The 26,345-nt window shown below is 46.8% G+C and overlaps 1 protein-coding gene across 2 annotated transcripts in view; it reads right to left on the bottom strand.

The window, feature by feature from the left end:
• slc4a11 (solute carrier family 4 member 11) overlaps positions 1 to 26,345 on the bottom strand; it is a 165,959-nt gene that overhangs the window by 77,344 nt on the left and 62,270 nt on the right. For both annotated transcript variants that reach the window (XM_085975597.1, XM_085975598.1), the window contains 3 exons: positions 21,583 to 21,805; positions 17,344 to 17,425; positions 12,137 to 12,260 (listed from right to left, as the gene is read on the bottom strand). In XM_085975597.1, coding sequence (XP_085831723.1) covers positions 12,137 to 12,260; positions 17,344 to 17,425; positions 21,583 to 21,805 — 429 coding nt within the window. The remainder of the gene's footprint in view (positions 1 to 12,136; positions 12,261 to 17,343; positions 17,426 to 21,582; positions 21,806 to 26,345) is intronic.

Below are 26,345 nucleotides of genomic sequence, written 5' to 3'. Positions count from 1 at the left end.
ATGATGAAATCCAAATAAAGAGATTACAGAAGAATTCATTGAAAAAGCTGCGTGTCCGAGCACCCAGAGAAGAGCAGCTCAACTTAGACCAGCTTTTACAAGCGGTCAGAGCACTGAGAGAGAGAGAGAGAGAGAGAGAGAGAGAGAGAGAGGTAGGCCATTCGGCTCCTCGAGCCTGCTCCGCCATTTAATGAGATCATGGCTGATCATCCAAATTCAGTACCCTGACCCTGCTTTCTCCCCATATCCCTTTAGCCTCAAGAAATATATCCATCACCTTCTTGAATATATTTAATAAGTGGGCCTCAACTGCCTTCTGTGGTAGAGAATGCCACAGGTTCACCACTCTCTGGGTGAAGAAATTCCTCCTCATCTCTGTCCTAAATGGCTTACCCCTTATCCTGTGACCCCCCCGGTTGCAGACTCTCCCGCCATCAGGAACATCCTTTCTGCATCTAGCCTGTCTAGTTCTGTTAGAATTTTATAAGTTTCAATGAGATCCCCTCTCATTCTTCTAAACTCTAGCGAACATAGGGGGGCACGGTGGCATAGTGGTTAGCACTGTTGCCTCAGCGCCAGGGACCCGGGTTCAAATCTGGCCTCGGGCGACTGTCTGTGTGGAGTTTGCACATTCTCCCTGTGTCTGCGTGGGTTTCCTCCCACAGTCCAAAGATGTGCGGGTTAGGTTGATTTGGCTATGATAAATTGACCCTTAGTGTTAGGGGATTAAATAAGTGGGGTTACAGGGATAGGGTGGGATATGTGTCAGTGCAGGCTCGATGGGCCGAAATGGCCTCTATCTGCACTGTGGGGATTCTGTGATAAGCCTAATCGACCCAATCTCTCCTCATACGTCATTCCTGCCATCCCAGGTATCAGTCTGGTGAATTTTTGCTGCACTCCCTCCATGGCAAGAACATCCTTCCTCAGATAAGACGACCAAAACTGCACACAATACTCAAGGTGTGGTCTCACCAAGGCCCTGTACAACTGCAGCAAGACATCCTTGCTCCTGTACTCAAATCCTCACTATGAAGGCCAACATACCATTTGCCTTCTTAACCGCCTGCTGCATCTGCATGCTTACCTTCAGTGACTGGTGCACAAGGACACCCAGGTCTCGTTGCACTTCCCCTTCTCCCAATCTATTGCCGCTCAGATAATAATCTGTCTTCCTGTTTTTGCTACCAAAGTGGATAACCTCGCATTTATCCACATCATACTGCATCTGCCATGCATCTGCCCAATCACCCAACCTGTCCAAATCATACTGGAGTTTCTCTGCATCCTCCTCACAGCACACACGCCCACCCAGCTTGGAGTCATCTGCAAATTTGGGAGATATTACATCTAGTTCCCTTGTCTAGATTATTAACATATATTGTGAATAGCTGGGGTCCTAGCACCGATCCCTGCGGTACCCCACTAGTCACTGCCTGCCACTCGGAAAAAGACCCGTTTATTCCAACTCTTTGCTTCCTGTCTGCCAATCAGTTCTCTATCCAAGTCAGTACCTTACCCCAGTCCCATGTGCTTTAACTTTGCACGCCAATCTCTTATGTGGGACCTTATCGAAAGCCTTCTGAAAGTCCAAATACACCACATCCACTGGTTCTCCCTTATCTATTTTACCAGTTACATCCTCAAAAAATTCCAGTAGATTAGTCAAGCATGATTTACCTTTTGTAAATCCATGCTGACTTTGTCCGATCCTGCACGGTTTTCCAAGTGCTCTGCTATTACATCTTTTATAATGGACTCTAGCATTTTCCCCACTACCGAGGCTTACTGGTCTATAATTCCCCGTTTTCTCTCTACCACCTTTTTAAATAGTGGGGTTACATTAGCTACCCTCCAATCTGTGGGAACTGTTCCAGTGTCTATAGAATTTTGGAAGATGACCAGCAATGCATCTACTATTTCTAGGGCCACTTCCTTAAGTATCCTAGGATGTAGATTATCAGGCCCTGGGTATTTAATCGGCCTTCAATCCCATCTATTTCCCTACAGATACTGATTTCATTCAATTCCTCCCTCTCATTAGACCCTATGTTCCCCAACATCTCTGGAAGGTTATTTGTGTCCTCCTTTGTGAAGACAGAACCAAAGTATATATTTAATTGGTCTGCCATTTCTTTGGTCCCCATTATAAATTCCCTTGATTCTGACTGCAAGGGACCTACGCTTGACTTCACCAATCTTTTTCTCTTCACATATCTATAGAAGCTTTTACAGTCAGTTTTTATGTTCCCTGCAAGCTTACTGTCATATTCTATTTTCCCCCCTTTTAATGAATCCCTTTGTCCTCCTTTGCTGAATCCTAAACTGCTCCCAATCCTCAGGTTTACTGCTTTTTCTGGCCAATTTATATGTGCTCTCCTTGGATCTTATGCTATCCCCAATTTCCCTTGTTAGAGAGAGAGAGAGAGAGAGAGAGAGAGAGAGAATTTAAGGGGTACAAATTCAAGCTCTTGTGGATTCCAGTTGTCCACGAAATATCAACAAATCCAGTTACCAATCTACCTCAAAGTGAAGCACCACCACTTGATGCAAAGCCAACCTCGTTCAGCGTTTAATACTTTTGTCAAGAGCCCGATAAAACACAAGCTGGTCACAAAAGGAATTATCTGGCCTGCAAACAGTTCAAACACTCAAACCTTTGGCCTACTTGTAGCATCAATCTGCCAAGCTGCTATTTTCAATTAGCTTTCTCAAGCATTTGAAAGTACAGGCAAGTCAAACTGCACATTAGCATGCCCCATTATTCCTGCTCATGAGCTTCATCACAAAATGCATTTCCTCAGCTTTCTTGTGTGGAGGAAATGTTAGAAATCATCGAATGGTTACAACACAGAAGGAGGCCATTCGGCCTGTCGAGCCCGGCCGGCTCTCTGCAAGAACACTTCAGCTAGTCCCACTTCCTCTGTTCTTTCCCCTTGCCCTGCAATTATTTTTCCTTCAGGTACTTAAGCAATTCCCTTTTGAAAGCCATGATTGAGGCTGCCTCCACCATCCGCAGGCAGTGCATTCCAGATTCCGCAAGAATCCTCCTCAATCGCCTTCTCCCAGTGGCCGAAGAGCTCCTCCCAGAGTCGCAATGTGGATTCCACCCACTAAGGGGCACAATAGACATGATCTTCACCGCACATCAATTACAAGAGAAATGCAGGGAACAGCATCAACCGCTGCATATGGCCTTCTTTGATCTCAAAGGCCTTTGACACCGTCAACCGTAAGGGTTTAAGGAGCGTCCTCCTCAAATTCGGCTTCCCTCAAGTTTTTCACCATCCTCCGCCTGTTTCACGACGACATGCAAGCCGTGATCCAACGAGCGGTTCCACCACAGACCCAATTCACGTACGAACCGGGGTCAAGCAAGGCCGCGTCAGCGCACCAACACTCTTCGCGATCTTCCTTGCTGCAATGCTCCATCTCACCCTCAGTAAGCGCCCCACTGGAGTGGTGCTAATTTACAGAACAAAAGGGAAACTGTTCAACCTCCATCACCTCCAGTCCAGATCCAAGGTCGTCCCATCCTCTGTCATCGAATTACAGTATGCAGATGATGCTTGCGTCTGCGCTCACGGAGGTCGAACTCCAAACCATCAACAACACCTTCACCGAAGCTTACGAGAGCATGGGTCTTACACTAAACACCCGTAAGACAAAGGTCCTCTACCAACCTGCCCCTGCCACACAGTACTGCACATACATTTTTTTAATCCACTTTGTTTGGCTTTTTTTCCTTCCCTCCCACATGGCAGCTGTCCTTCATTCTGCCAGCACAATTCACACTTCATCTAGAGCCACCCTTTGTTCCTTAACCTGTCACATTACCACCTCCTCTTGCCTTGAAGATCTCTTAATGTCTCCTGCTTTCTATCCTATCTGACCTTCCCTTTCGTTCTTTCATCCCCTCCCCCTTTTCCCAGCCCCTAAACTTGCTTTAAAATCTTTCCATTTCCTGCTTTTTCCCCCCAGTTCTGACAAAAGGTCTTCGACCTGAAACGTTAACTCTTTCACTCTCCACGGATGCTGCCTGGCCTGTTGAATTTTTCCAGCATTTTCTGTTATACCACCTTCAGTGTGCCAGTGCAGCCTTTGGTCGCCTGAGGACGAGTGTGTGTGGAGACCAGGACCTCAAACCCGGCACTAAGCTCATGGTCTACAGAGCAGCAGTGATACCCGCCCTGCTGTATGCCTCAGACATGGACCATGTACAGCAGGCACCTCAAAGCACTGGAGATGTACCACCAACGCTGCCTCCGCAAGATCCTGCAAATCCATTGGCAGGATAGGCGCACCGACGTCAGTGTTCTCGCTCAGGACAACATCCCCAGCATCGAAGCTTTGACCACGCTCGATCAGCTCCGATGGACGGGTCACATTGTCTGCATGCCCGATATGAGACTCCCAAAATAAGCGCTCTACTCGGAGCTCTGGCACGGCAAGAGAGCCCCAGGTGGGCAGAGGAAACGCTTCAAGGACACCCTCAAAGCCTCCTTGAAAAAGTGCAACATCCCCATCGACACCTGGGAATCCCTGGCCCAAGACCACACAAAGTGGAGGGGGAAGCATCCGGGAAGGCGCCAAACACCGAGTCTCTTCGCCGGGAGCAAGCGGAAGCCAAGCGCAGGCAGCGCACGTCAACCCAAGCACCCCACCCACCCGCCCCTTCAACCACCGTCTGCCCCACCGGTGACAGAGACTGTAGGTCCCACATTGGACTCCTCAGTCACCTGCGAACTCATTTTTAATGTGGAAGCAAGTCATCTCGGTTCCGAGAGACTGCCTAAGGAGACGAGCATTCCAGATCCTAACAACTCACTGTGTAAAAAAGTTTTTCCTCATGTCACCTTTGGTTCATCTGCCAATCACCCTAAATCTGTGTCCGCAGTTTCTCTCCATCTACTCTGTCCAGACCCCTCATGATTTTGAATACCTCTATCAAGTTTCCTCTCAACATTCTCTGCTCCAAGGAGAACAACCCCAGCTTCTCCAGTCTATCCACATAACTGAAGTTCCTCATCCCTGGGACCATTCTTGTAAATCTTTTCTGCACCCTCCAAGGCCCTCAGATCCTTCCTAAAGTGCGGTGCCCAGAATTGGACACAATACTCCAATTGAGGCCGAACCAGTGTTTATAAAGGTTCATCATAACTTCCTTGCTTTTGTACTCTATGCATGAAGCCCAGGATCCCATATGCTTTTTTTAAACTGCTTTCTCAACCTGTCCTGCCACCTTCAACAATTTGTGCACATATACCCCCAGGCCTCTGTTCCTGCACCCCCTTTAGGATTGTACCCTTTAGTTAATATTGCCTTTCCTTGTTCTTCCTACCAAAATGCATCACTTCACACTTTTCTGTGTTAAATTTCATCTGCCGCATGTCTGCCCATTCCACCAGCCTGTCTATGTCCTCGTGAAGTCTATCACTCTCCTCCTCACTGTTCACTATACTTCTAAGTTTTGTGTCATTTGCAAATTTTGAAATTGTGCCCTGTACACCCAAGTCCAAAATACATATCAAGTAAAGCAATGGTCCCAGTACCAACCCCTGGGGAACACCACTGTATACCTTCCTCCAGTCCAATAAACAACCGTTCACCACTGTGGACTATTCCTGTCACTTAGCCAATTTCATATCCATGCTGCCACTGTCCCTTTTATTCCATGGGCTTCAACTTTGCTGGCAAGCCTATGTTTGAGGACAGTCCCATACCTTGGGTCTCATCTTCAGTAGATCCCAAGAATCCCAACTATATATCCTTCTGTATCATTAGGCAGAAATCAAACAAAAGCATGAGTGACTGGGTATGCCAAACCTGGATAAGATCAGAAGTAAACGGATCGTGTGTTTTCTTGAAGCTAGGCCCCAAATCTGGGAGTCACCAACTAGAATTTGCCAAGGAGAGTCACTATATTGCATGACGTGCTGGTCCGAAGTGGCACAAGGGGCTAACTTTCAGCACATCTTCAGTAGCAGAAGTATTTCAGTGTACCATTCAACGAGATATCGAAGGGATTGCAGGTGCTTTGAATGCAAGTGATAATATTCTAATACGTGCAACCTGCCTAGCAGAAGACAATACACACCTTCACAGCGTTTTTCACAGGCGGCAAGGAAACAACTCTACACTCACAAGCAAGGTGTGAATTTGGCAAGAGTATTTTGGCCTAGTGTTCACAAAGCAGGGAATGTCTCCACACCCCAAGCAGCTCAACACCATTCACCCCTCCAAATAACACATCAGCAACTGCAGTCTTCTAGGCATGGAAGCGATCCGATTTTATTACCAATTTGGCTACAGTTACTGAGCCATTGAGAACCAACAATTAAAAAAGGTAGCATCTTCAAACAGGAAGGCCAGCATGATCTAAGTGAATGGTAGAAGAGGCTCGAGGGGCCGAATGGCCTATGCCCTTCCTCAAATCAAGCAATCACTATCTGATTTGGCAGCAACAGCTTATTTTTATATCAGCAGCCCAGTGGGGAGCTATACTGATGTTCTGACTGCTTTAGGGGCAGTCCTTTCACAGAAAAAAATATCTTGGTCCAGAGTGGTTCACTCAATTCCAGAGTAACATTACAGCCAGATTGAACATGAAGAATTGCCAATTATATGGGCTATGCAATAATTCCACCTATAATTATGGGTTGATGATTTTGCAATGCTTTACAGATCACCAGCTTCTGATCTCCATATTCCCCAAGCAGCAATCCAAAGCTTCTTCTCGGATCCAGAGCTGGTCATTGAAAGCCCAATGTTACAACTAAATCGCTGAAGGCCTGATAATTGTGTGTGCAAATCAAGGGAATATCACAAGTCATTAGACAGAGGGTGTTGAGGAAGTCAGTCATTTTGTAGCTCAACATTCTATACACAAGACCATCAAACAAGCTACACAGAAAGATCTTGCAACGCAAGCAGCCGTAGAATGTCAGTGTACAGATCAAAGGCATAAATTAAAGGCAAAAAATTACTGAACATTAGGGCCAGTTCACCATGAACTAATGACGCTCAGGATGATACTCTATGCCTTGAGCATAGTCATCCCAATGGAGCGATCAAGTAAATTCTCGCGCCCAACTTGACCATCAACAGTCAACACCAAGGCCCTCCTCAGAACCAGAAAGTGTAGTTCCCAGACACAAACAAGCAGCTTAGAAATTAGAACAACTGGAAAAACTCAGCAAGCCAGGCAGCATCCGTGGAGAGAGAAACAGAGTTAACGTTTCAGGTCGAAGATCTTTCGTCAGAACTGAAAAAAAAAAAAAAAACAGGAAAAGGAACAGATTTTAAAGCAAGTTTAGGGGCTGGAAAATGGGGGAGGGGATGAAAGAACAAAAGGGAAGGTCTGTGATAGGATGGAAGGCAAGAGAAGTAAAGAGGTAAAGAGGCATTAAGAGATCTTCAAGGCAAGAGGAGATGGTAATGGGACAGGTTAAGAAACAAAGGATGGCTTTAGACGAAGTGTGAATTGCGCTGTGGGAGGGAAGAAAAAAAAAGGGGCGCAAACAAAATGTGTGGATAAAAAATGAGATAGGGCCCGAGGTTATGGTCTGAAATTGTTGAACTCTATGTTGAGTCCAGAGGGCTGTAAAGTGCCTAATCGAAAATGAGGTGCTGTTCCTCGAGCTTACGCTGAGCTTCCGTGGAACAATGCAAGAGGCCGAGGATGGTGAGGTCTGAGTGGGAGTGGAGCGGTGAATTAAAGTGACAGGCGACCGGAAGCTCGGGGTCCCCCTTACGGACTAAACACAGGTGTTCCGCAAAGCGGTCACCCAATCTGCGTTTGGTCTCCCCATTGTAGAGGAGACCGCATCGTAAGCAGCGAATACAGTATACTAAATTGCAAGAAGTACAAGTAAATCGCTGTGTTGCCTCTCCTGCGCTTGCACGGAAGGTGCCGGATGAAGGGAAGGGGTGCTGGGGTAATAGAGTGGACTAGGGTGTCGCGGAGGGAGCGGTCCCTACGGAATGCTGAAAGGGGAGGGGAGGGGAAGATGCGTTTGGTGGTGGGATCACGCTGGAGATGGCAGAGGATGATCCGCTGAATGTGGAGGCTGGTGGGGTGAAAGGCGAGGACAAGGGGAACTCTATCGTGGTTCCGGGAGGGAGGGGCAGGGGTGAGGGCAGAAGTGCCGTGTCAACCACTGTAGAGGGGAATCCCCGGTTGAGGCAAAAGGAAGACATGTCGGAAGCACTGGTATGGAAGGTGGCATCATCAGAGCAGGTGCGGCAGAGACGGAGAAACTGGGGAGAATGGAATAGAGTCCTTACAGGAGGCGGGCTGGGAGGAAGTGTAGTCCAGGTAGCAGTGGGCTTGTAGTGAATATTTGTCAAAAACCTATCCCCAGAGATGGAGACGGAGAAGTCAAGGAAGGGAAGAGTCAGAGATGGACCATGTGAAGATGAGGGAAGGGTGGAAATTGGAGGCAAATTGAATGAAACTGTCTAGTTCAGGGCGAGAGCAGGAAAAGGCACCGATACACAGTCATCAATGTACCGGAAAAAGGTGAGGGAGGGGACCCGAGTAGGACTGGAACAAAGAGCGTTCCACATATCCCACAAAAAGGCAGGCATAGCTGGGACCCATGCGGATACCCATAGCAACACCTTTGATTAGAAGATATACTGTCGTAAAGGAAGGGCGGATGTAATGTATTCAGCCAGACACTAGAGGGGGAAAATAGGAGCTTTTGGTTGGGACAAAAAAAAACTACACGGCGATCACTTGTAACAAGATAAACATGACACTGCTTATTTTTAAAAAAAGGATGTCCTTCCCAACATAGTGCTCCCAATCTGATCTTTGGCACGGTGATGAGGTGCCAAGTGGAGTCAACATGGGCATGCAGGAAAGAGTTAAACTCGAGAACCATAATACAACCATTACTGAATGTCCAAATATCTTTATTCCTCATTTTCAGTCAATTGAGACTTTGGGAAGATTATATTAAGAGTAAATACTTTCCGAATTAATTTTCCACTCTGACAGGTCTTGGGAAAATTCTGGCGTCACTTAATTAAATTATGTCAGCAAGCCTTCACGTTGTAGCTTTTGGAGTCACTTGGGTAGCAAACTGCGTGAAGATGTGTACACACTTAATACTGATCACACTACATTTTAACCAAGGCTGTAGCATAGGAAAAGGAAAACTTTGCAGGGCTGTGGGAAGAGAGAGCAGGGGGAGTGGGACTAATTGGATCGCTCTTTCAAAGAGCCGGAACAGGCATGATGGGCATAATGGCCGCCTTCTGTGCTGCAAGATCCTAGGATTGCAGAAATGGATTCTATGGTGACTGCTTATTTTAGCACTGAATGTCCTGCCCCGAATGAGAGAGAGTCTCACTAGCATGGTTTAATCCAAAAATAGGCTTTGAGATGCAATGTTGATTGCATGTAGTCAATGAGGAGAGAATTGAGATGTTCGAAGGATATGTTGATGGGGTTAGATGAAAAAGGGTGGGAGGAGGCTCAAGTGAAGCATGGACCTATTGGGCCGAATGGCCTGTTTGTGCTGTAAATACGACGTCATACTACTTAATACTATGTAAATTGATGCTCAGCTCTTACTTTATTTGAATAGATGAGCTATTTTGTTAAAATTATTCTGCCTCTCCAAATCATATTTAAAAAAAAGTTAATGCCTGTACCTTTACTGCAGTTTCCAGTTGTTGATTTTTCTGCAATGTCAGTGCATTAAAAGACAGTTTTTTTTTTTGGAAGGGTGGGGCAGGGGGGGTTGTGGAAGGATAAAAAAAAGGACATTGTTCAGACATCAAGGCAAGGGCCGTTAATTGGGAGGCGAAACCGTTTCCATTGGCTGCAGCGGCCTCTTCTAGTGCTCTAGCTCCGTGCCAGTTCTGCCCCCTCTTGTTCACATCACTCCCGGCCAGCAACAACACCAAAAAAAAAGGCTGGCCAGAATGCAAGGCCAGTTGCTGGGATGCGCTAGTTTAAAAAAGAAATAAAGTGATCTTCCCAGGGCAAGCCCGAGTGAGTTTGACAGAATCATCTCCGAGGTTGTCAGAAGCTGTGCGAGACCCACGCGGTGGGAGCCAGCAACACTGGAGCAGTTTAAACATGAACACGGGATCAGTGGAGATACACGTGCCCAGTGCCATATTCCAGGCTGGAATCTAGATCACGTGATACAATCCCTGCCAGCGCTCCAAGCCGATTCTTTTACTGGTCATGTACACAGTGTACTTTGTCATTAACGGCCTAAAGTCTCCCTCAAGCTCTTGGTGTGGGGCCCACACCCTTCTGACGAGAACTAGAGAAAACTAGCATTTATATACCAGGTTGAGCATCCAAAATCCGGAGTTCTGGAATCCAGACCGATTGGTGGCAGGGTCGTCCGGAATCCGTAAAATGTTCCAGAATCCGCAACTCCAGATTTTGGACACTCAAGCTGTACTCCAAAAACCCATCAACTTTTGTTGTCTTTTTTTTTGAAAATTCCTAAGAAAAATGCAAGTGATGCAATAAAACTTTATAGTGTTGTGTTTTATCCTCCTTAATCTGCGCAGCTCCACCAAGTGTTTCCGCCAGGCGGCGGCCACGGCACCATGACGCCCTGGTGGCCTAGTGTGGGCCATCGGATGCTCTGCAGAGCCCCTCCCCTTTAACAGAAGGGGAGGGGCGGAGAAAGGCGTCGGCGCAATTGCGGAGCGGCCCAGGCATTTCCGGACTTCGGACCGCGTTTCTGATGTCCGAAGTCCGGAAACGCCCGAGCCCAGGTTGCGATATTTCCGTACATCAGAAACATGTTCCGAAATTCGGGAAAAAAACCACGAAAACTGGCTCAGCCACGAGGTTGTCGGATTCAGGACGCTCAACCTGTATAGCACCTCCGGACTCGCCGAGTTTATGAGGAGATGGTAAATAGAGGCCCCTTCTGCTCTCAGGTGGACATAAGATATCATGGCACTATTTCGAAGAAGAGCAGGGGACTCTGGGCCAATATTTATCCCTCAATCAACAGCACTAAAAAAAAAAAATCATCTGCTCATTATCACATTGTTGTTTGTGGGAGCTTGCTGTGCGCAACTTGGCTGCCGCGTTTCCTACATTACAACAGTGACTCCACTTAAGTACTTCATTGGCTGTAAAGTGCTTTGGGCCATCCTGAGGTTGTGAAAGGCACTACAGAAATGAAACACTTATATATTTATACAGCATCTTTAAAACGTAATAAAACATCCCAAGGCACTCACAGGAAGGAGCGTTATCAAAAAAAATGCTACCGAGTCATATAAGGAGGCGTTAGTGTAAATGACCAAAATGGGTCGATGAAATAGATTTTAAGGAGCATCTCAAAAAAGGAGGAAAGTGAGGTGGAGAAATTTAGGGAGGGAATTCCAGAGCTTGGGGCCTAGGCAGCTGAAGGCAGGGCCGCCAATGGTGGAGTGATTATAAAATCGGGGATGTTCAAAAGGCAGAGCGGTCTAGGGGCAATATAGGGCTGGAGGAGATGAGAGAGATAGGCAGGGGTGAGGCCATGGAGGGATTTGAAAACAAGGATGAAAATTTGAGGGGTTTCTAAACTGGTAGCCAATGTAGGTCAGCAAGTCTTCCTTTATCCCAAAATGCTTCCCAACTAATAGTTACTGCGCTTCAAAAGTAACTTGTTATATTGGCAAATGAGGCAGCCAGTCTGCACAAAGCAAGTTTATCCCACAAACAGTAAATAAGATGAATGACTAGCTAATCAAGGGCAATTAGGAATGGGCAATAAATGCTGGCCTTGCCAGTGATGCCCACACACTATGAACAAATAAAAAAGTTTTTTTTTTTAATTAAATAAAAGTGGCATTGGTACAGGAATGTTTATTAGCCAAGGCACCAGGGGAACTCCCTACACTTTTTTTTCCCAACAGTGACATTGGCTCTTCATGAACCTTTAATGTTTCAGCCAGAAGACAACAGACACCTCTGACAATTCAGCACTCCCGCAGCACTGAAGTCTCGCGTCTAGATTATGTGCAGGAAAACCTGTGGGGTGGGGTTCATAAAAACCAAGCATGGGCAAAAGCACTCTTTCCTCCGTAACACTCCCGCTCGCCATTCCGACCGCTACCAAATCAAAACACATCCGTAATGTAGCACATTTAAAGTGTTTACCGTTTTGGGCGGCACCAGGATCAGTATAACGTAGCGCACTTCACAGCAATTCTCCCCCCAGTTCTGAGGTCTTCCCAATCGGCTTATGCACACGTGCCGTCTCTGGAGTGTTGCTACATTGCACCTGTGGGAACAATGCAAGAAGTATTCATCGGAAAGTACTTCGTCTGAAAGCGATCAACATTCGTGGTAATACATGACCAGAGGCCCCTTCACGTCACGTACAAGCCAATACCCAAGTACCACACCAGTCTGAGGAAAAGCAGAATTCATAAGAATTAGGAGCAGTAGTGGGCCATTCGGCCCCTCGAGCCTGCTCCGCCATTCAACAAGATCATGGCTGATCTTCTACCTCATCTCCACTTTCCTGCACTATTCCCCCATATCCCTGGACTCCCATAATATCCAAAAATCTATCGATCTCGGTCTTGAATATACTCAATGACTGAGCCTCCACAGCCCTCTGGGCTAGAGAATTCCAAAGACTCACCACCCTCAGTGAAGAAATTTCTCCTCATCTCAGGCCTGACCCCTTATTCTGAGACTGTGACTCCTGGTTCTAGACTCCCCAGCCAGGAGAAACATCCTCCCTGCATCTACACTGTCAAGCCCTGTAAGAATTTTGTATGTTTCAATGAGATCACCTCTCATTCTTCTAAACTCTAGTGAATATAGGCCTAGTCTATTCAATCTCTCCTCATAGGACAATCCCCCCATCCCAGGAATCAGTCTGGTGAACCTTCATTGCACTCCCTCTATGGCAAGTATATCCTTCCTTCGGTAAGGAGACCAAAACTGCACACAGTACTCCAGGTGTGGTCTCACCAGGGCCCTATAGTTGCAGCAAGATGTCTTTACTCTTATACTCAAATCCTCTTGTAATAAAGGCCAACAATTCCTTACCTGGCTCAATCCAAAAGAATCAGGAAGAGGAAAAAAGAGTGACAAGTCCCATGAGGAGCCTAAACCCCACTTAAACTCAACGATTAAATGGCTATATTTTCCCCCACATGTTCGATCACTGATGTGTTGGACAGGCAATGCAGCAGAAAGGGTTACAATTGCCCACAGGCCTCCTAGGCTAGGTTGGTTGAAATAAATTCTATATAAATGAAACAAAAATGAAAGCCTGGGTTCCCACTCATGATCATTATTTACCAATTTTCTCTCTCTCAGATAATCTGGTCAGGCGGATCAAGATGGACTTTTTAAATCCTTTAATATCATGAGACTCCTGAAGCCTTATTACTTGGAAATACTCATCCAATGCGACGCTTCTCTCAACTCGCGCTGGAAGGAGCACTCCGAGTGCGTGATCGGATGCAAACAGGAACGTGCTCAGCTCTAATCCTCCTCAGAGTGCCAGCATTTACCATCTAGGCTGACTCGTAGCGACCGGAGATGACACTAGTGAAGCCCCAGCACCAGTCTGCACCTTCAGGGAGGGCAGAAGAAATTTGGAGAGGGGATGGGGCAAAATTGCTATTTACTCCCAGTTGATAAGTAGTTCTGCTCCATGAAGTTGCAAAGCTTCGAATTTTATTTTTCCAAGTAAAAAAAAACAACATTGTTGTGGCACCAAGTCAGGTTTTGGGGGGGTTCGGAACCCTGTTTCCCTACCAAAGCAGATTTCGAGCAAGTTTTTGTTAGAGGAGAGAATATGCCAAACAGATGTCTTCTGTGTTCAATGCCTACATTGTTCCCGAAAAAATCTGTAAATGTAAAAAATATTTACCTAGTAAGTGTATCCATATGTGATCCAACAGCAAGAGAAATTTGAATAGCCACCTACTTAGCATGGCCTTGGGCAGATAAAAGAAACTGTGCCTCAGGTTAGGCACCACAATGGAGCTGATAAGCGCCGTGTTGGATGAGTATTTCCAAGTAATAAGGCTTCAGGAGTCTCAAGATATTGAAGGATTAAAAAGTCCATCTTGATCCGCCTGACCAGATTATCAAACGCAACCATCAATTCACACTGCAACACACGCTACATTGAAGAGCTCTCCCATTAACACTTTGCTAGACGTTAACTGGGATAGCTAGGAGGGCACATTATGCAGCCTGCACCCGTTGAGGGGTCCAGATGACAAAATACACCGAGCAAAGCGCGAGCATTTTAATCCATGCCACTTGAACTCAGCCCTGCTACTCCATTCAAACACACTCCAATGATAGACGGCAGTGGGGACGCTGATGGCAGCGATAGAAAGGATGGTTCCTGCGACGGGCCAAGAGGATTCCACAAATCCAAAGTTGAGGGCAGTTTGGACTCGTCAGCCGTGGCTCGGTGGGTACCACTCTTGAACCCACAACCTCCTGACAGAGGCAAGTCCCACTCCAGAGTCTGGCGCACTAAAATCTAGGCCGACGCTCCAGTGCAGTGCTGCACTGTCGGAGGTGCCGTCTTTCGGATGAGATGTTAAACCGAGGCCCCGTCTGTTCGCTCAGCTGGATGTAAAAGATCCCATGGCACAACTGCAAAGAGTAGGGGAGTTATCCCGTGTCCTGGCCAATATTTATCCCTCAATCAACACAACAGAAACAGATTATCTGGTCATTATCACATTGCTGTTTGTGGGAGCTTGCTGTGCGCAAATTGGCTGCCTCGTTTCCTACATTACAACAGTGACTACATTTCTAAAGTAAGTCATTGGCTGAGGTCGTGAAAGGCGCTATAGAAATGGAAGTCTTTCTTTCTTTGGGTGATGGTGTTGAACAGGAGATATCGATTCAGCCGCACATCTTTCCTGATTTTCACTTGACCTTTGAAAGTTGGGCAGTGTGTAGAACGGGCGGCTGAATCAATATCAAAATTACCCCCGTTCATTTTTTTTTTCCCCCCCCCCCGAAAAATGACAAGGAAACTTTAAAAGTAACTAATTGAAGCAAAGACTACAATCAAGGGGAGCAAAATTGATTCCGGTGAATTATTCACTGCAGTGAATGTTTCAAATATCAGGGGGACAAATCAAAAAATCAGGAGGATGAAAGTTAAGCAGCACCTAAAGGACAACAGAATTCCAGAGCAAGTTGCCAGGAGGCCACTGAAACAAAGGCAATGGGAGAGACAGAGGGATTTGGTAGCACAGAGCTCAAATCAACAGGCACAGGCTTATTGGGCCCAATATGAACAAATAAACCTGCATTTATACAGCACCTTTCACATCCTCAGGATGTGAAAGCACTTAAACCAGTTAATTACTTTTGTACTGTTGTTTTGTAGGCAGCCAATTTGCTCATAGCAAGGTCCCACAAACCGCAATTGAACAAATCAGTAGAAAATCTACTTTGATATTAGAGGAGGGATAAATATTGGCCTGAACACCAGGGAGAACCGTCTGCTCTTCCGGAAATAGTGCCATGGGATCTTTGACGTCCATCCGAGGGGGCAGACGGGGGCCTCGGCTGAACAGCTCATCTGAAAAGGACGGCACCTCAGACAATGGAGCACTCCCTCAGAGCTGCACTGAAGTGAAAGTCCAGGTGCGCGTGACTTGACATCCCCAAGCAGTTAGACAAGCGCAGTGGTGTTTGAGGAGTCATAACTGGTGGCAGCGGGCCAACGCTGGGCATCATCAGATTTTCAGTGGCAGATGGACGGAGGTAGGGGCAGAGGCTGGCAACGGCGAGAAGATGGATTAAGGCACCTTTGCGATATGGGGTCGGAAGCTCAGCTCGGGGGACAAACATGACCCTCCATACTACAGCCAACTGCTCAACTTTAAATACTCTCCTGTTTAACAATGGCGGCCCACACGTGAAGTATCGTGAGCAGAACACATGTTGGGAGTAACCACCATCTCATCAGCTGGTGACCTCTTCCAAGGTCAACTGGGTCAGCGGGAGAGAACCAGCAGCATAGCAGGTCAATCCAACAACCCCCAATGTTTTACTCCCGCCACCCACCCACCCACCCACCCAGTGAGCTGACCCCTCTTCCCTTTCTATTGTTTAAAAAAGTGACAGATACAGAGAGATTGTTTCCCCTGGCTGGAGTGTCTAGCGCTAGGGGGCATAGTCTCAGGGTAAGGGGTCGGCCATTTAAGACCGAGACGAGGAGGAATTTCTTCACTCCGAGGGTTGCGAATCTTTGGAAGTCTCTGCCCCAAAGGGCTGTGGAGGCTCAGTCCTTGAGTATATTCAAGGCTGAGATAGATAGATTGTTGGACTCTGGGGAATCAAGGGATATTGTGATGGGCAGGAAAGTGGAGATGAGGTAGAAGATCAGCCATGATCTTATTGAATGTTGGAGCAGGCTCGAGGGGCCATACGGCCTACTCCTGCTCCCAATTCTTACGGTAGCATTTGTTTATGTTCACAATGGATTTAATATCTCCCCATTTTTAAAATAGGCTGATTGCCATGCCATGTCATAACTTTCAGCTTTTGCACTAACCGTTTTATAAAATAAAAACATTCAAGAAACAGTAACGTGTTTTTTTCTTAAAAAAAGAAAATTTTGAAAAGGGCTGCCGTCAACAACTATAGAGAGCGACAAGGCTAAGAGAGAGAAAAGGCTAAAGTAAAAGGATAAAAGAAAAAAGAGAGTTAGGTGATGCCACATTTAGGTTTTTGAAGTTTGTGGAGTACAGGAAGTAAGGAAGACCAACAGAAAATAAATTGCTACGCAATGTAGCTGTGGACATCAGACAGTACAAAGACTGGAAAAAAATATATACAACGCATGTTGGAATGAATCAAGAGTCGCGGTTTTGACTAGTGCACTCGAGCCCTGCCAGAACATCCCAGGAGTATTCCTTTAACAATAAAGTGAAACCATTATAGGAGACCCGTGGAGTCAACATAAACAGCCTCAGTGGGAGCAGCTTTATTATGTCTTTAAGATTCCGGCTGCAGTCTCGGATCCTGTTCTGATTCACTAGATCAGCATGGTACGATCGTCTAACCCGCTCCAGATGAAGCATTTAAACTTTGCAACTCCGTTACGGCCACACTTCCAGACCCTTTCGGAAAAAGTGCCAATCCAGGTTCAACGTGGCAACATGGATTAGAAACAAACAAATTGAAAATGCTGGGAACACCTCAGCAGGTCAGGCAGCAGCCATGGATTAGACGCTGACCCTTTTGTCCTGGGTCAGAACCCAGCCAGGGTGACGGCTATGGGTGTCTGCTCACTGAACACCCCAATCGTAACAAGTTAGGGCACCTGGTTAGAACTTTGACAAGAGTCAAGAGCCACTTACATAAGACAGAGCCAAGACTGCTGGTATTGAATACCGGTCGTTGTTGCAGAGACCCCTTGAATGGTGCTCGAGAGGAGATGCACTGGAACAGAAACATACAATGTTGTGATTGAACCACTTTTCAGCACAATATAGGCTTTCCCCCGTAGATTTGAGTGTTTGGGCTGTGCTAGATGTGATACCTCTAAGGCAGCTTCCATTTCAGCAATACTACAGTGACCTGCTGTAAAACATCAGATTGCTTTGGACTGAATCACTGAAGCTACAGGCCATCTTTTTTTTTTAATTTTTAATAAATGATTGGCATTTCAATAGCGCCTTCACAACCTCAGGATGTCCCAAAGCATTTTACAGCCAATTACATACTTTTGAAGTGTAGTCACTGTTGTAATGTAGGAAATATTGTAGCCAATGTATGTACAGCAAGCTCCCACAAACAGCAATGAGAAAAAAAATGCAGATTATCTGGTCATTAAGTGATGTTGGTTGAGGGATAAATATTGGTCAGGGCACCGGGGAGAACGCCCCTGCTCTTTGTTTGTGAGAGCTTGCTGTACACCAATTGGCTGCCACGTTTCCTACATTACAACAGTGAATACACTTCAAAGGTATGTCATTGGCTGTAAAGGGCTTTGGGACATTCAGAGGTCGTGAAAGGCACTTTATAAATGCAAGTCTTTCTTTTTTCTTCCTTCTACAAATAGCGGCATAGGATTTTTTAAGTCCACCCGAGAGGGAAGACAAGACCTCGGTTTGGCGTCTCATCCAAATGACGGCACCTCCAACAGTGCAGCACTCCACTGGGAGTGTCAGCCTAGATTTTGTGCTCAAATCCCTGGAGTGGGACTTGAGCCCATGACTTTCTGACTCGGGGCGAGATTATACTTGGGCCACCTGGAAGCCTATGCAAGTTGTCCTTATGCATAGTTGAACTGGTGACAAGTGTCATGTGTAGAACCAAAGAACCTGCAATGTGATCGTCTCTACAGTCACAGTACACAATCAATAGAATGTTTCTTGAAAAAGCATGTAATCGGTGGGAATTATTAGTGCAGGGTTTTGAACCTTGCCCTTTCAGCACTGGGACCCATATGCCAAACCAGTCAAAGCTAATGGAATTTAACAAAATAACAATCACTTCACCACCCGCATCCTTCAGTTGGCTGGCAGGATCCTTTGTAAAATGTAGTTAATCTCAGCTCATCTCATCTCGTGGGGACTGGGCCCAGAAAGGGGTGCTCCGGTTTCCTCCCACAGTCCAAAGATGTGCGGGTTAGGTTGATTGGCCATGATAAAAATTGGCCCTTAGTGTTAGGGGGGGGGATTAAATACGTGGGGTTACGGGGATAGGGCTTGGGTGGGATGGCTGTCGGTGTAGGGACCGGGTGCTAGGGTTTGGATGATCAGCCATGATCTCGTTGAATGGCGGAGCAGGCTCGAAGGGCCGAATGGCCTACTCCTATCTTCTATGTTTCTATGTTTCTATGAAAGTGCAGCAGAATGTTTGAAATGGTCACAAATATTAAAACGTTACAAGAATCAGCATTTTATAAAAGGGATGGCGAGATTCTCTTGTTTTACTGAGTAACAAAAACTTGCATTTATATAGCGCCTTTAACGTAGTAAAACGTCCCAAGGCACGTCACAGGAGCGATTATCAGTCAAAAGACAGGACAGCCAAAAGCTTGGTCAAAGGGGGTAGGTTTTAAAGAAATGTCTTGAATGGAGAGATGGAGGGGTTTAGGTAGGGATTTCTAGAGCTACAGAAATGTACGGTTTTAAAAAAATTCAGCGTTCTTGGAATTGTTCCCATTTTCAGCCTGGTGTGAAATGTCATTGCAATCCTTAAAAAGGAACGTTCCAATTTTCTGGAATAAATTTAATTACAGGGCGAAGACATTAGTAAGGCTGACTTGACGTAAGATTTTTTAAAGGTGGAAAGAACAGAGGTGAGGCAGAAGGGTTTAGGGAGCAAGTTCCAGAGTAGGGCCCAGGCGACTGAAAGCTGCATCCAATGATCGGATGAAAAGAAAACCAAGATCAGAAGACTGAAGGGGATGCAAGGCTAAGGGTTGCAGAGGTAAGGTAGGAGGCGATTGGAAGACTAGGGGCTAAAAATTGAGTAGCGCCCCCGCGTCGGAAATTAAGTGGTTGCGCCCCAAGAGGGAAGCGGGGTGCTACTGGAAGCGCCCCACATCCCTCTTGGGCCGCTGCGAGTCAATATCACGGCACTATGTGCTGCAGCGCCACGCGTTGCGGCACATCGCACCGCGTTATTGCAGGCCTTCCTCCCCTTCTTAAAGGGGGAGGGACCTTGCGCAGCGCGACCCGGGGCCCAGCTGGGTCCCCGGGGATCAGGAGTGCCGGCAAAAGAGCCAGGCACTCGAGAAGTGCCAGGCTCTTGGAGCGCAGCCGACACGCCGGTGGGGTGGGCCGTTCAGGAGGCTGGGGACGCAGGCAGGTGGCCAGCAACAAAAATGGCTGCCCCGCACCTCGCCGGCCGCAGGTAGGCTCCCCCTGACCCCGTCGGACATGGCGTCTGGCGGCAAGTCAGGGGACGCTCAAAGATCGCGATCAGGGCGCTGGGCACGGTGAGGACGTCATTGCCAGTGGCGCAGTGCCGCGGGGAGCTACCGGTTAGTGCCGCTGCCAACCTCCCGCTGAATTTTGCAGGAGGCGCCGCGCCCGGGCGCTAGTTGCTTTGTGCCCCATTAGTGCCCTCTTAGGGTGCTAACGGGAGGCGCAAAACAAACCAATTTTCCCCCCTAGGATTTTAATAGTTGACGCACTGGGGGACTTTTAGCAATTGTAGATCAGCAAGGATGGGAGTGGTGGGAGACAGCAACTCTGCAATAGGATGCAGGCAGCTACGTTTTGGAGCAGTTGTAAGTTTATGTAGAGGGTAGGAGGCCGGTGATGAGAACACTGAAAAAGTTGAGTATGGAGGTTCCAGATTCATGGAGAAGAGGGGCTGAGGGAGGGAATGTTGTGGAGTGAAAATAAGCAGTCTCGCTAATGTATAGGATGAGGGGTTTGAAGCTCAGCTCTGGGTCCAACAGGATGCCAAGGTTTCACATGGTCTGGTTAAGCCCGAGTGAGTGGCTGGGAGGCGGGTGGAGTCAGTGGCGATGGAATGCAGTTTAAAATCATATCCAGTTGGACAAAGTTGTGACTCATCCAAGACTTGATGTCAGACAGACAGTCTGAAAACACGGAGGTTATTGTGGAGTCGAGAGAGGGGATTCAGAGGTAGAGTTGGGCATCATCAGCATGCGTGTAGAAGCCAACCCTACCCCTGCCGGTGACATCGCTGAGGTAGCAAGTGAGGAAGAGGAGAGGACAATGATGTATCCTTGGGGGACTCAGGGAAGGGAAGAAAATCCTTTGCTGGGGATGCTTTAGCTACATTCGGATAGGTAGGAATGGAACCGTGCAACAGCAATCCCACAGTACGGGATCATGCAGGAGAGGCATTGGAGAAAGCTAAACAGGTCAAACACTGGAGTGAGGTAGAGGGGGACAAGGAGGAGCAATGCACCATGGCCAGAGGAGGACATTGGCCAGAACGGTTTTGGTGCTGAGAAGCTGGACTAGAGGCATTCAAAACACAAGTTCCCAGAGAGGTGCACAGAGCTGCAACATAACCACACATGCACAGACTTTAGAAATGGGCAGTAAATGAAGAATACAGATGGTAGAGTTTGGATTTTTTTTTTTTTTTTTTGTTGAAGTGGAGAGAGAGGGACGTGTCCCAAGGAAAGCACCTTGGGGTATTTTACTATGTAAAGCCTCGATACAAGTGCAAATCATTATGCACCAGGTACATGCAAGTTTGCAGCCCTCTAAACTTGAAGAGCAGAAAATGGGGGCTGCAGTAGAGCAACGACGAGAGGTGGAGACATGGGTCGATTTGCTGGAACGTCAAGGACAGAGACGAGTGAACAAGTCGACAGTGGCAGAGTCGTCGTGACGCATGGAGGAGCAAAGGCAAGGAAATGGGAATTGGAGAACGAGATTTAAGTGAAGAGTTTTATTCTGAGATTAGTAGAAGCAGAGGAGGAGAAGGTACAGGAACCTTTGAGCAACCAACAGGCAGCGGAGGAAAAGGTCCGGTTCGGAGTCGGTAAAAAAAGATAGATCCAGGAACCAAAATCTAAACCCAGAGGATCAGCCAAGACGTTAGATCAAGAAAGTCCCCCTTCAGGGCTAATTTATGGGCCAATGCAATAGCACCATTACCATTGCCCTCTTTCAAAGTGCCTGAATCAGTGAATAAACCGGTCATGACGTCGTCGAAGTTGCAGTTGGACTCCGCGTTCTCCGCGATCTGCTTGGTCATCTCCCGCAGGACATCGTCAAGGGACAGGGCAGATACGTCCAGCAGGATTCCGGCCTTCGCGAGAAAGTTGTCCAGGTCTCGGTGGGCTCGCACCTCCTCCTCAAAGTTCTTCAACTTCAGGTACTGCAAGAGAGAGAGAGAGAGAGAGAGAGAGAGAGAGAGAGAGTCAGGAGTCACATGCACTTGGGTGTCTTTCGAAAGATGTCAAAACAGAGGTTAAAATTTTGAAAGCTATTTTACCTTTAACGTTATTCAAGGACCTCTGAAAAGAAGTACGTGTACACAATGTACAATCCCTTCCCACACTTTATAAACCATTCGCTGCACCTCCCCTCACACCCAGACTGCTATTGAAGAAATGGACACAGGTGGGAAGGGGGAAGCAGCGATCCTTCACCACCACCCCCACCCCCCTGCTCCCCAAACCAGCAGGACGTGTGTGGGTCAATGCTGGGAGACAGCAGTAGATCATCACTGAAGAAAAATAGGCTTCGACGATGACTACAACAACAGTGTCTTTAACATGGTAAGCCATCCCAAGGCGCTTCACAGGAGCGTAAATCAGACAAAATTTGACACCGAGCCACGTCATGATAGGTGACCAAAAACTTGCTCAAAGGAGGTTTTTAAAGGAGCAGCTTAAAAAGGAGGCAGAGAAGCGGAGGGAGGGAATTCCAGAGCTCAATGCCTAGACAGCTGAAGGCACGGCCGCCGACGGTGAAGCGGTGAGAATCAGGGATGCGCAAGAGGCCAAAATTGGAGGAGCGCAAAGATCTCGGAGGGTTACAGGGCTGGAGGAGGTTGCAGAGATGGGGAGGGGGAAAGAGGGCAAGGTCATGGAGGGTTTTAAAAAAAAAAAAAGGATGTTTGGATGCGAGGGTTGCTGGCTGGCAGGGTCTGAAAAAAAAAAAGAGGAAGTTACTGGGATCGTGTGGAGTTTAGCAACTAGGCAGATGCCAGGGACATACAAACAACGAGTGAAACCAAGTATCACAAGATGTTGAGAGGTTAAAAGGAAAAAAGTGCAAGAACTGGGACACAAATTACATCTCCTGGTTTTCAACCAAGAGGAAAAGAGCGGTCAGGTTATGCTCATTAAAAGAGGATCAAGCTGACGCTGTAAGGGTTTACTCCTGGTCAAGTTTTGATGGCACTAGCACAAGTTCAACAAGCAAACTACATACTTCAGGTTTTCAAAATTTACGTTTATTTACAGGCTGGCACGAGGGGAAAATCACCTACTGTGGCAAAGGAAGTTTAAAAAGGCACACCATTTCTTTCCCTGTTGCAGGCCAGAAAATAAAACTCACATCCAAAAGAAATGGGTCACTGGAAACGCCCACCCCACATCAGAGGCATGAACACCAGACTCCGCTCAGCCGCATTGCTCAACACTTACCTGCTCGCTCACTCTGCAATCATATTTTGTACAATGCGAACAGTTTGTTGGACAATCTAAAACTTTCAATGGAGAGGGGGCCTAAAACAGCTCTCCCGCCCTTTCCCCGTAGCCCTGAAATTTTTTTCCCCTTCAGGTACATCCAATTCCCTTTTGAAAGCCACAATTGAATCCGTCTCCACCACCCTTTCAGGCACTGCATTCCAGATCCTAACCATTTGCTGCATAAAAAAAAAAATTTCCCCCCCTCATGTCGCCTTTGGTTCTTCTGCCAATCAGCTTAAATCTGTGTCCTCTGGTTCTTGAACCTTCCGCCAATGGGAACAGTTTCTCTCTATCTACTCTGTCCAGACCCCTCATGATTTTGAACACCTCTATCAAATCTCCTCTCAACCTTCTCTGCTCCAAGGAGAGCAACCCCAACTTCTCCAGTCTAGCCACGTAACTGAAGTCCCTCGTCCCTGGAACCGTTCTTGTAAATCTTTTCTGCACCCTCTCCAAGGCCTTCACATCCTCCCTAAAGTGCGGTGCCCAGAATTGGGGACAATAGTCCAGTTGAGGCCGAACCAGTGTTTTATGCAGGTTCATCATAACTTCCTTGCTTTTGCACTCTATGGGCTGGATTTTCATTGAGTTGTCAAGTAGGAGGCAGGGCTACAACTTTTGGGGTTGTAGTCCCGCCTCCATAGAGTTCAAGCCAACCCACGCAATTTAGACTTTATTGACTTTGTTGAGCCCGCCCAGCGGGCCAATTAAGGGCCACCCGGCAACAGGTGACGTCACAGATTGAGATTTCATCTGTCAAGACCTTTTGACAGATGAAATATCAGTGTTTGACAGCTGTACTCCAGGTTAATGCCTTCCTCTCAGGATGATTTAGCGATCTCCCCAGAACAGAAAGCAGAATGCTGCAGATTTTGACAGCTGGCAGCCATTCTGTTTTCTGTGCCGGTGAGATGAGGGACTCCCGAGACCTGAAGGAAGGAAGGCTGTAAAGGTAAGTAAAGGTTAGTAGAACTTCTTTAAACACACCAAATACACTTACCTCTGCACTCAAGCACCAATCACTCACCTGAACACCGGCCATCTCGGCCCCTCCAAGCCCTTCATCCAAATGGCCCGCCTCGCTAACTTGGCATGGTTTGGAGCCATCAGGAATTCCACATTTCAATGAAAATAGGGATTAGGCTAAAAACTGCCTGCTAACTACGTGTTTAACAGGCAGTTAATTGGCACTAATCCCCTTCCCGCGTCAGGGAGGCAGGTCCCAGCACAGGTCGGGTATCTGCCTCCTTTGAAACTGGCATGGAGGCGGGTTGGGATCGGGACCCCCAATTTCGGGATTTTAAACCCCCCCCACGCTTCCAAACCCGACTCCACGGACCAATGAAAATCCAGCCCTACACCTCTATTTATGAAGCCCATATGCTTTAAGCTTAGACTGGGTATTATGTAATGAGAAAGGATTAATTAGCAATCTTGTTGGGCGAGGCCACTTGGGGCGGAGCGATCATAATATGATCGAATTCTTCATTAAGATGGAGAGTGAAGTAGTTGACTCAGACTAGGGTTCTGAATTTAAATAAAGGAAACTACGATGGTATGAGGCGCGAGTTGGCTAGGATGGATTGGGGAACGTTACTTAAAGGGTTGACGGTGGATAGGCAATTTAAAGATCGCATGGATGAACTACAGCATTTGTTCATCCCTGTTTGGCATAACAAATTAAACAAAAACAAAAAAGTGACTCAACCGTGGCTAACAAGGGAAATTAGGGATAGCATAAGATCCACGGATCCATAAATTGGCCAGAAAAAGCAGCAAACCTGAAGATTGGGAGCAGTTTAGGATTCAGCAAAGGAGGACAAAGGGATTAATTAAGAGGGTGAAAAATAGAATGAGTGTAAGCTTGCAGGGAACATAAAAACTGTAAAAGCTTCTATATATATCAAGTGTAGGTCCCTTGCAGTCAGAAATCAGGGGAATTTATAATGGGGAACAAAGAAATGGCAGGCCAATTAAATACATACTTTGGTTGTGTCTTCACAAAGGAGGACACAAATAACCTCCCAGAGATGTCAGGAACATAGGGTCTAATGAGAGGGAGGAACTGAATGAAATCAGTATTTGTAGGGAAACGGTGTTAGGGAAATTGACGGCATTGAAGGCCGATAAATCCCCAGGGCCTGCTAATCTACATCCTAGGGTACTTAAGGAAGTGGCCTTAGAAATAGTAGATGCATTGCTGGTCATCTTCCAAAATTCTATAGACTCTGGAACAGTTCCCATGGATTGGAGGGTAGCTAATGTAGCCCCACTATTCAAAAAAGGTGGTAGAGAGAAAACGGAGAACTATAGACCGGTAAGCCTGACATCGGTAGTGGGGAAAATGCTAGAGTCCATTATAAAAGATGCAATAGCAGAGCACTTTGAAAACAGTGACAGGATCGGACAAAGTCAACATTGAATTTACAAAAGGTAAATCATGCTTAACTAATCTACTGGAATGTTTTGAGGATAAACTGGTAGAATAGATAAAAGGAGAACCAGTGGATGTGGTGTATTTGGACTTTCAGAAGGCTTTCAATAAGGTCCCGCATAAGAGATTAGCATGTAAAGTTAAAGCACATGGGTGTGGTAAACCACTTTGTATTCCACCATGTACATGCCTGGACATGCCTCGGCTGACTCCTCCCACAAGTCCTAGTATAAATGTGACTGCTCCCCAGCCCTTTGTATTTCTGGACCGGTCGACCACTCGAGGCAGACCTTCATTCTTTTGTTAATAAAAGCCTTTAGTTACTCTCTTAACTCTCAGTCTTTTATGAGTAATTGATAGCGCATCAATGGGATTGGTGGTAAGGTACTGATTTGGATAGAGAACTGGTTGGCAGACAGGAAGCAAAGAGTTGGAATAAACTGGTCTTTTTCCAAGTGCCAGGCAGTGACTAGTGGGGTACCGCAGGGATCGGTGCTAGGACCCCAGCTATTCACAATATATATTAATTATCTAGATGAGGGAACTACATGTAATATCTCCAAGTTTGCAGATGACACAAAGCTGGGTGGGCGTGTGTGCTGTGAGGAGGATGCCGAGAAACTCCAGTATGATTTGGACAGGTTGGGTGATTGGGCAGATGCAGTATAATGTGGATAAATGAGAGGTTATCCACTTTGGTGGCAAAAACAGGAAGGCAGATTATCTGAACGGCAATAGATTGGGAGAAGGAAGTGCAACGAGACCTGGGTGTCCTTGTGCACCTA

The sequence above is a fragment of the Somniosus microcephalus genome, chromosome 2, assembly GCF_052327205.1.
Source record: "Somniosus microcephalus isolate GS21.2 chromosome 2, FLI_Smic_1.0, whole genome shotgun sequence".
Classification (NCBI taxonomy): Eukaryota; Metazoa; Chordata; class Chondrichthyes; order Squaliformes; family Somniosidae; genus Somniosus; species Somniosus microcephalus.
The sequence above is the reverse complement of the archived record's forward strand: the minus strand, read 5'-3'. Positions and strand labels throughout refer to the sequence as shown.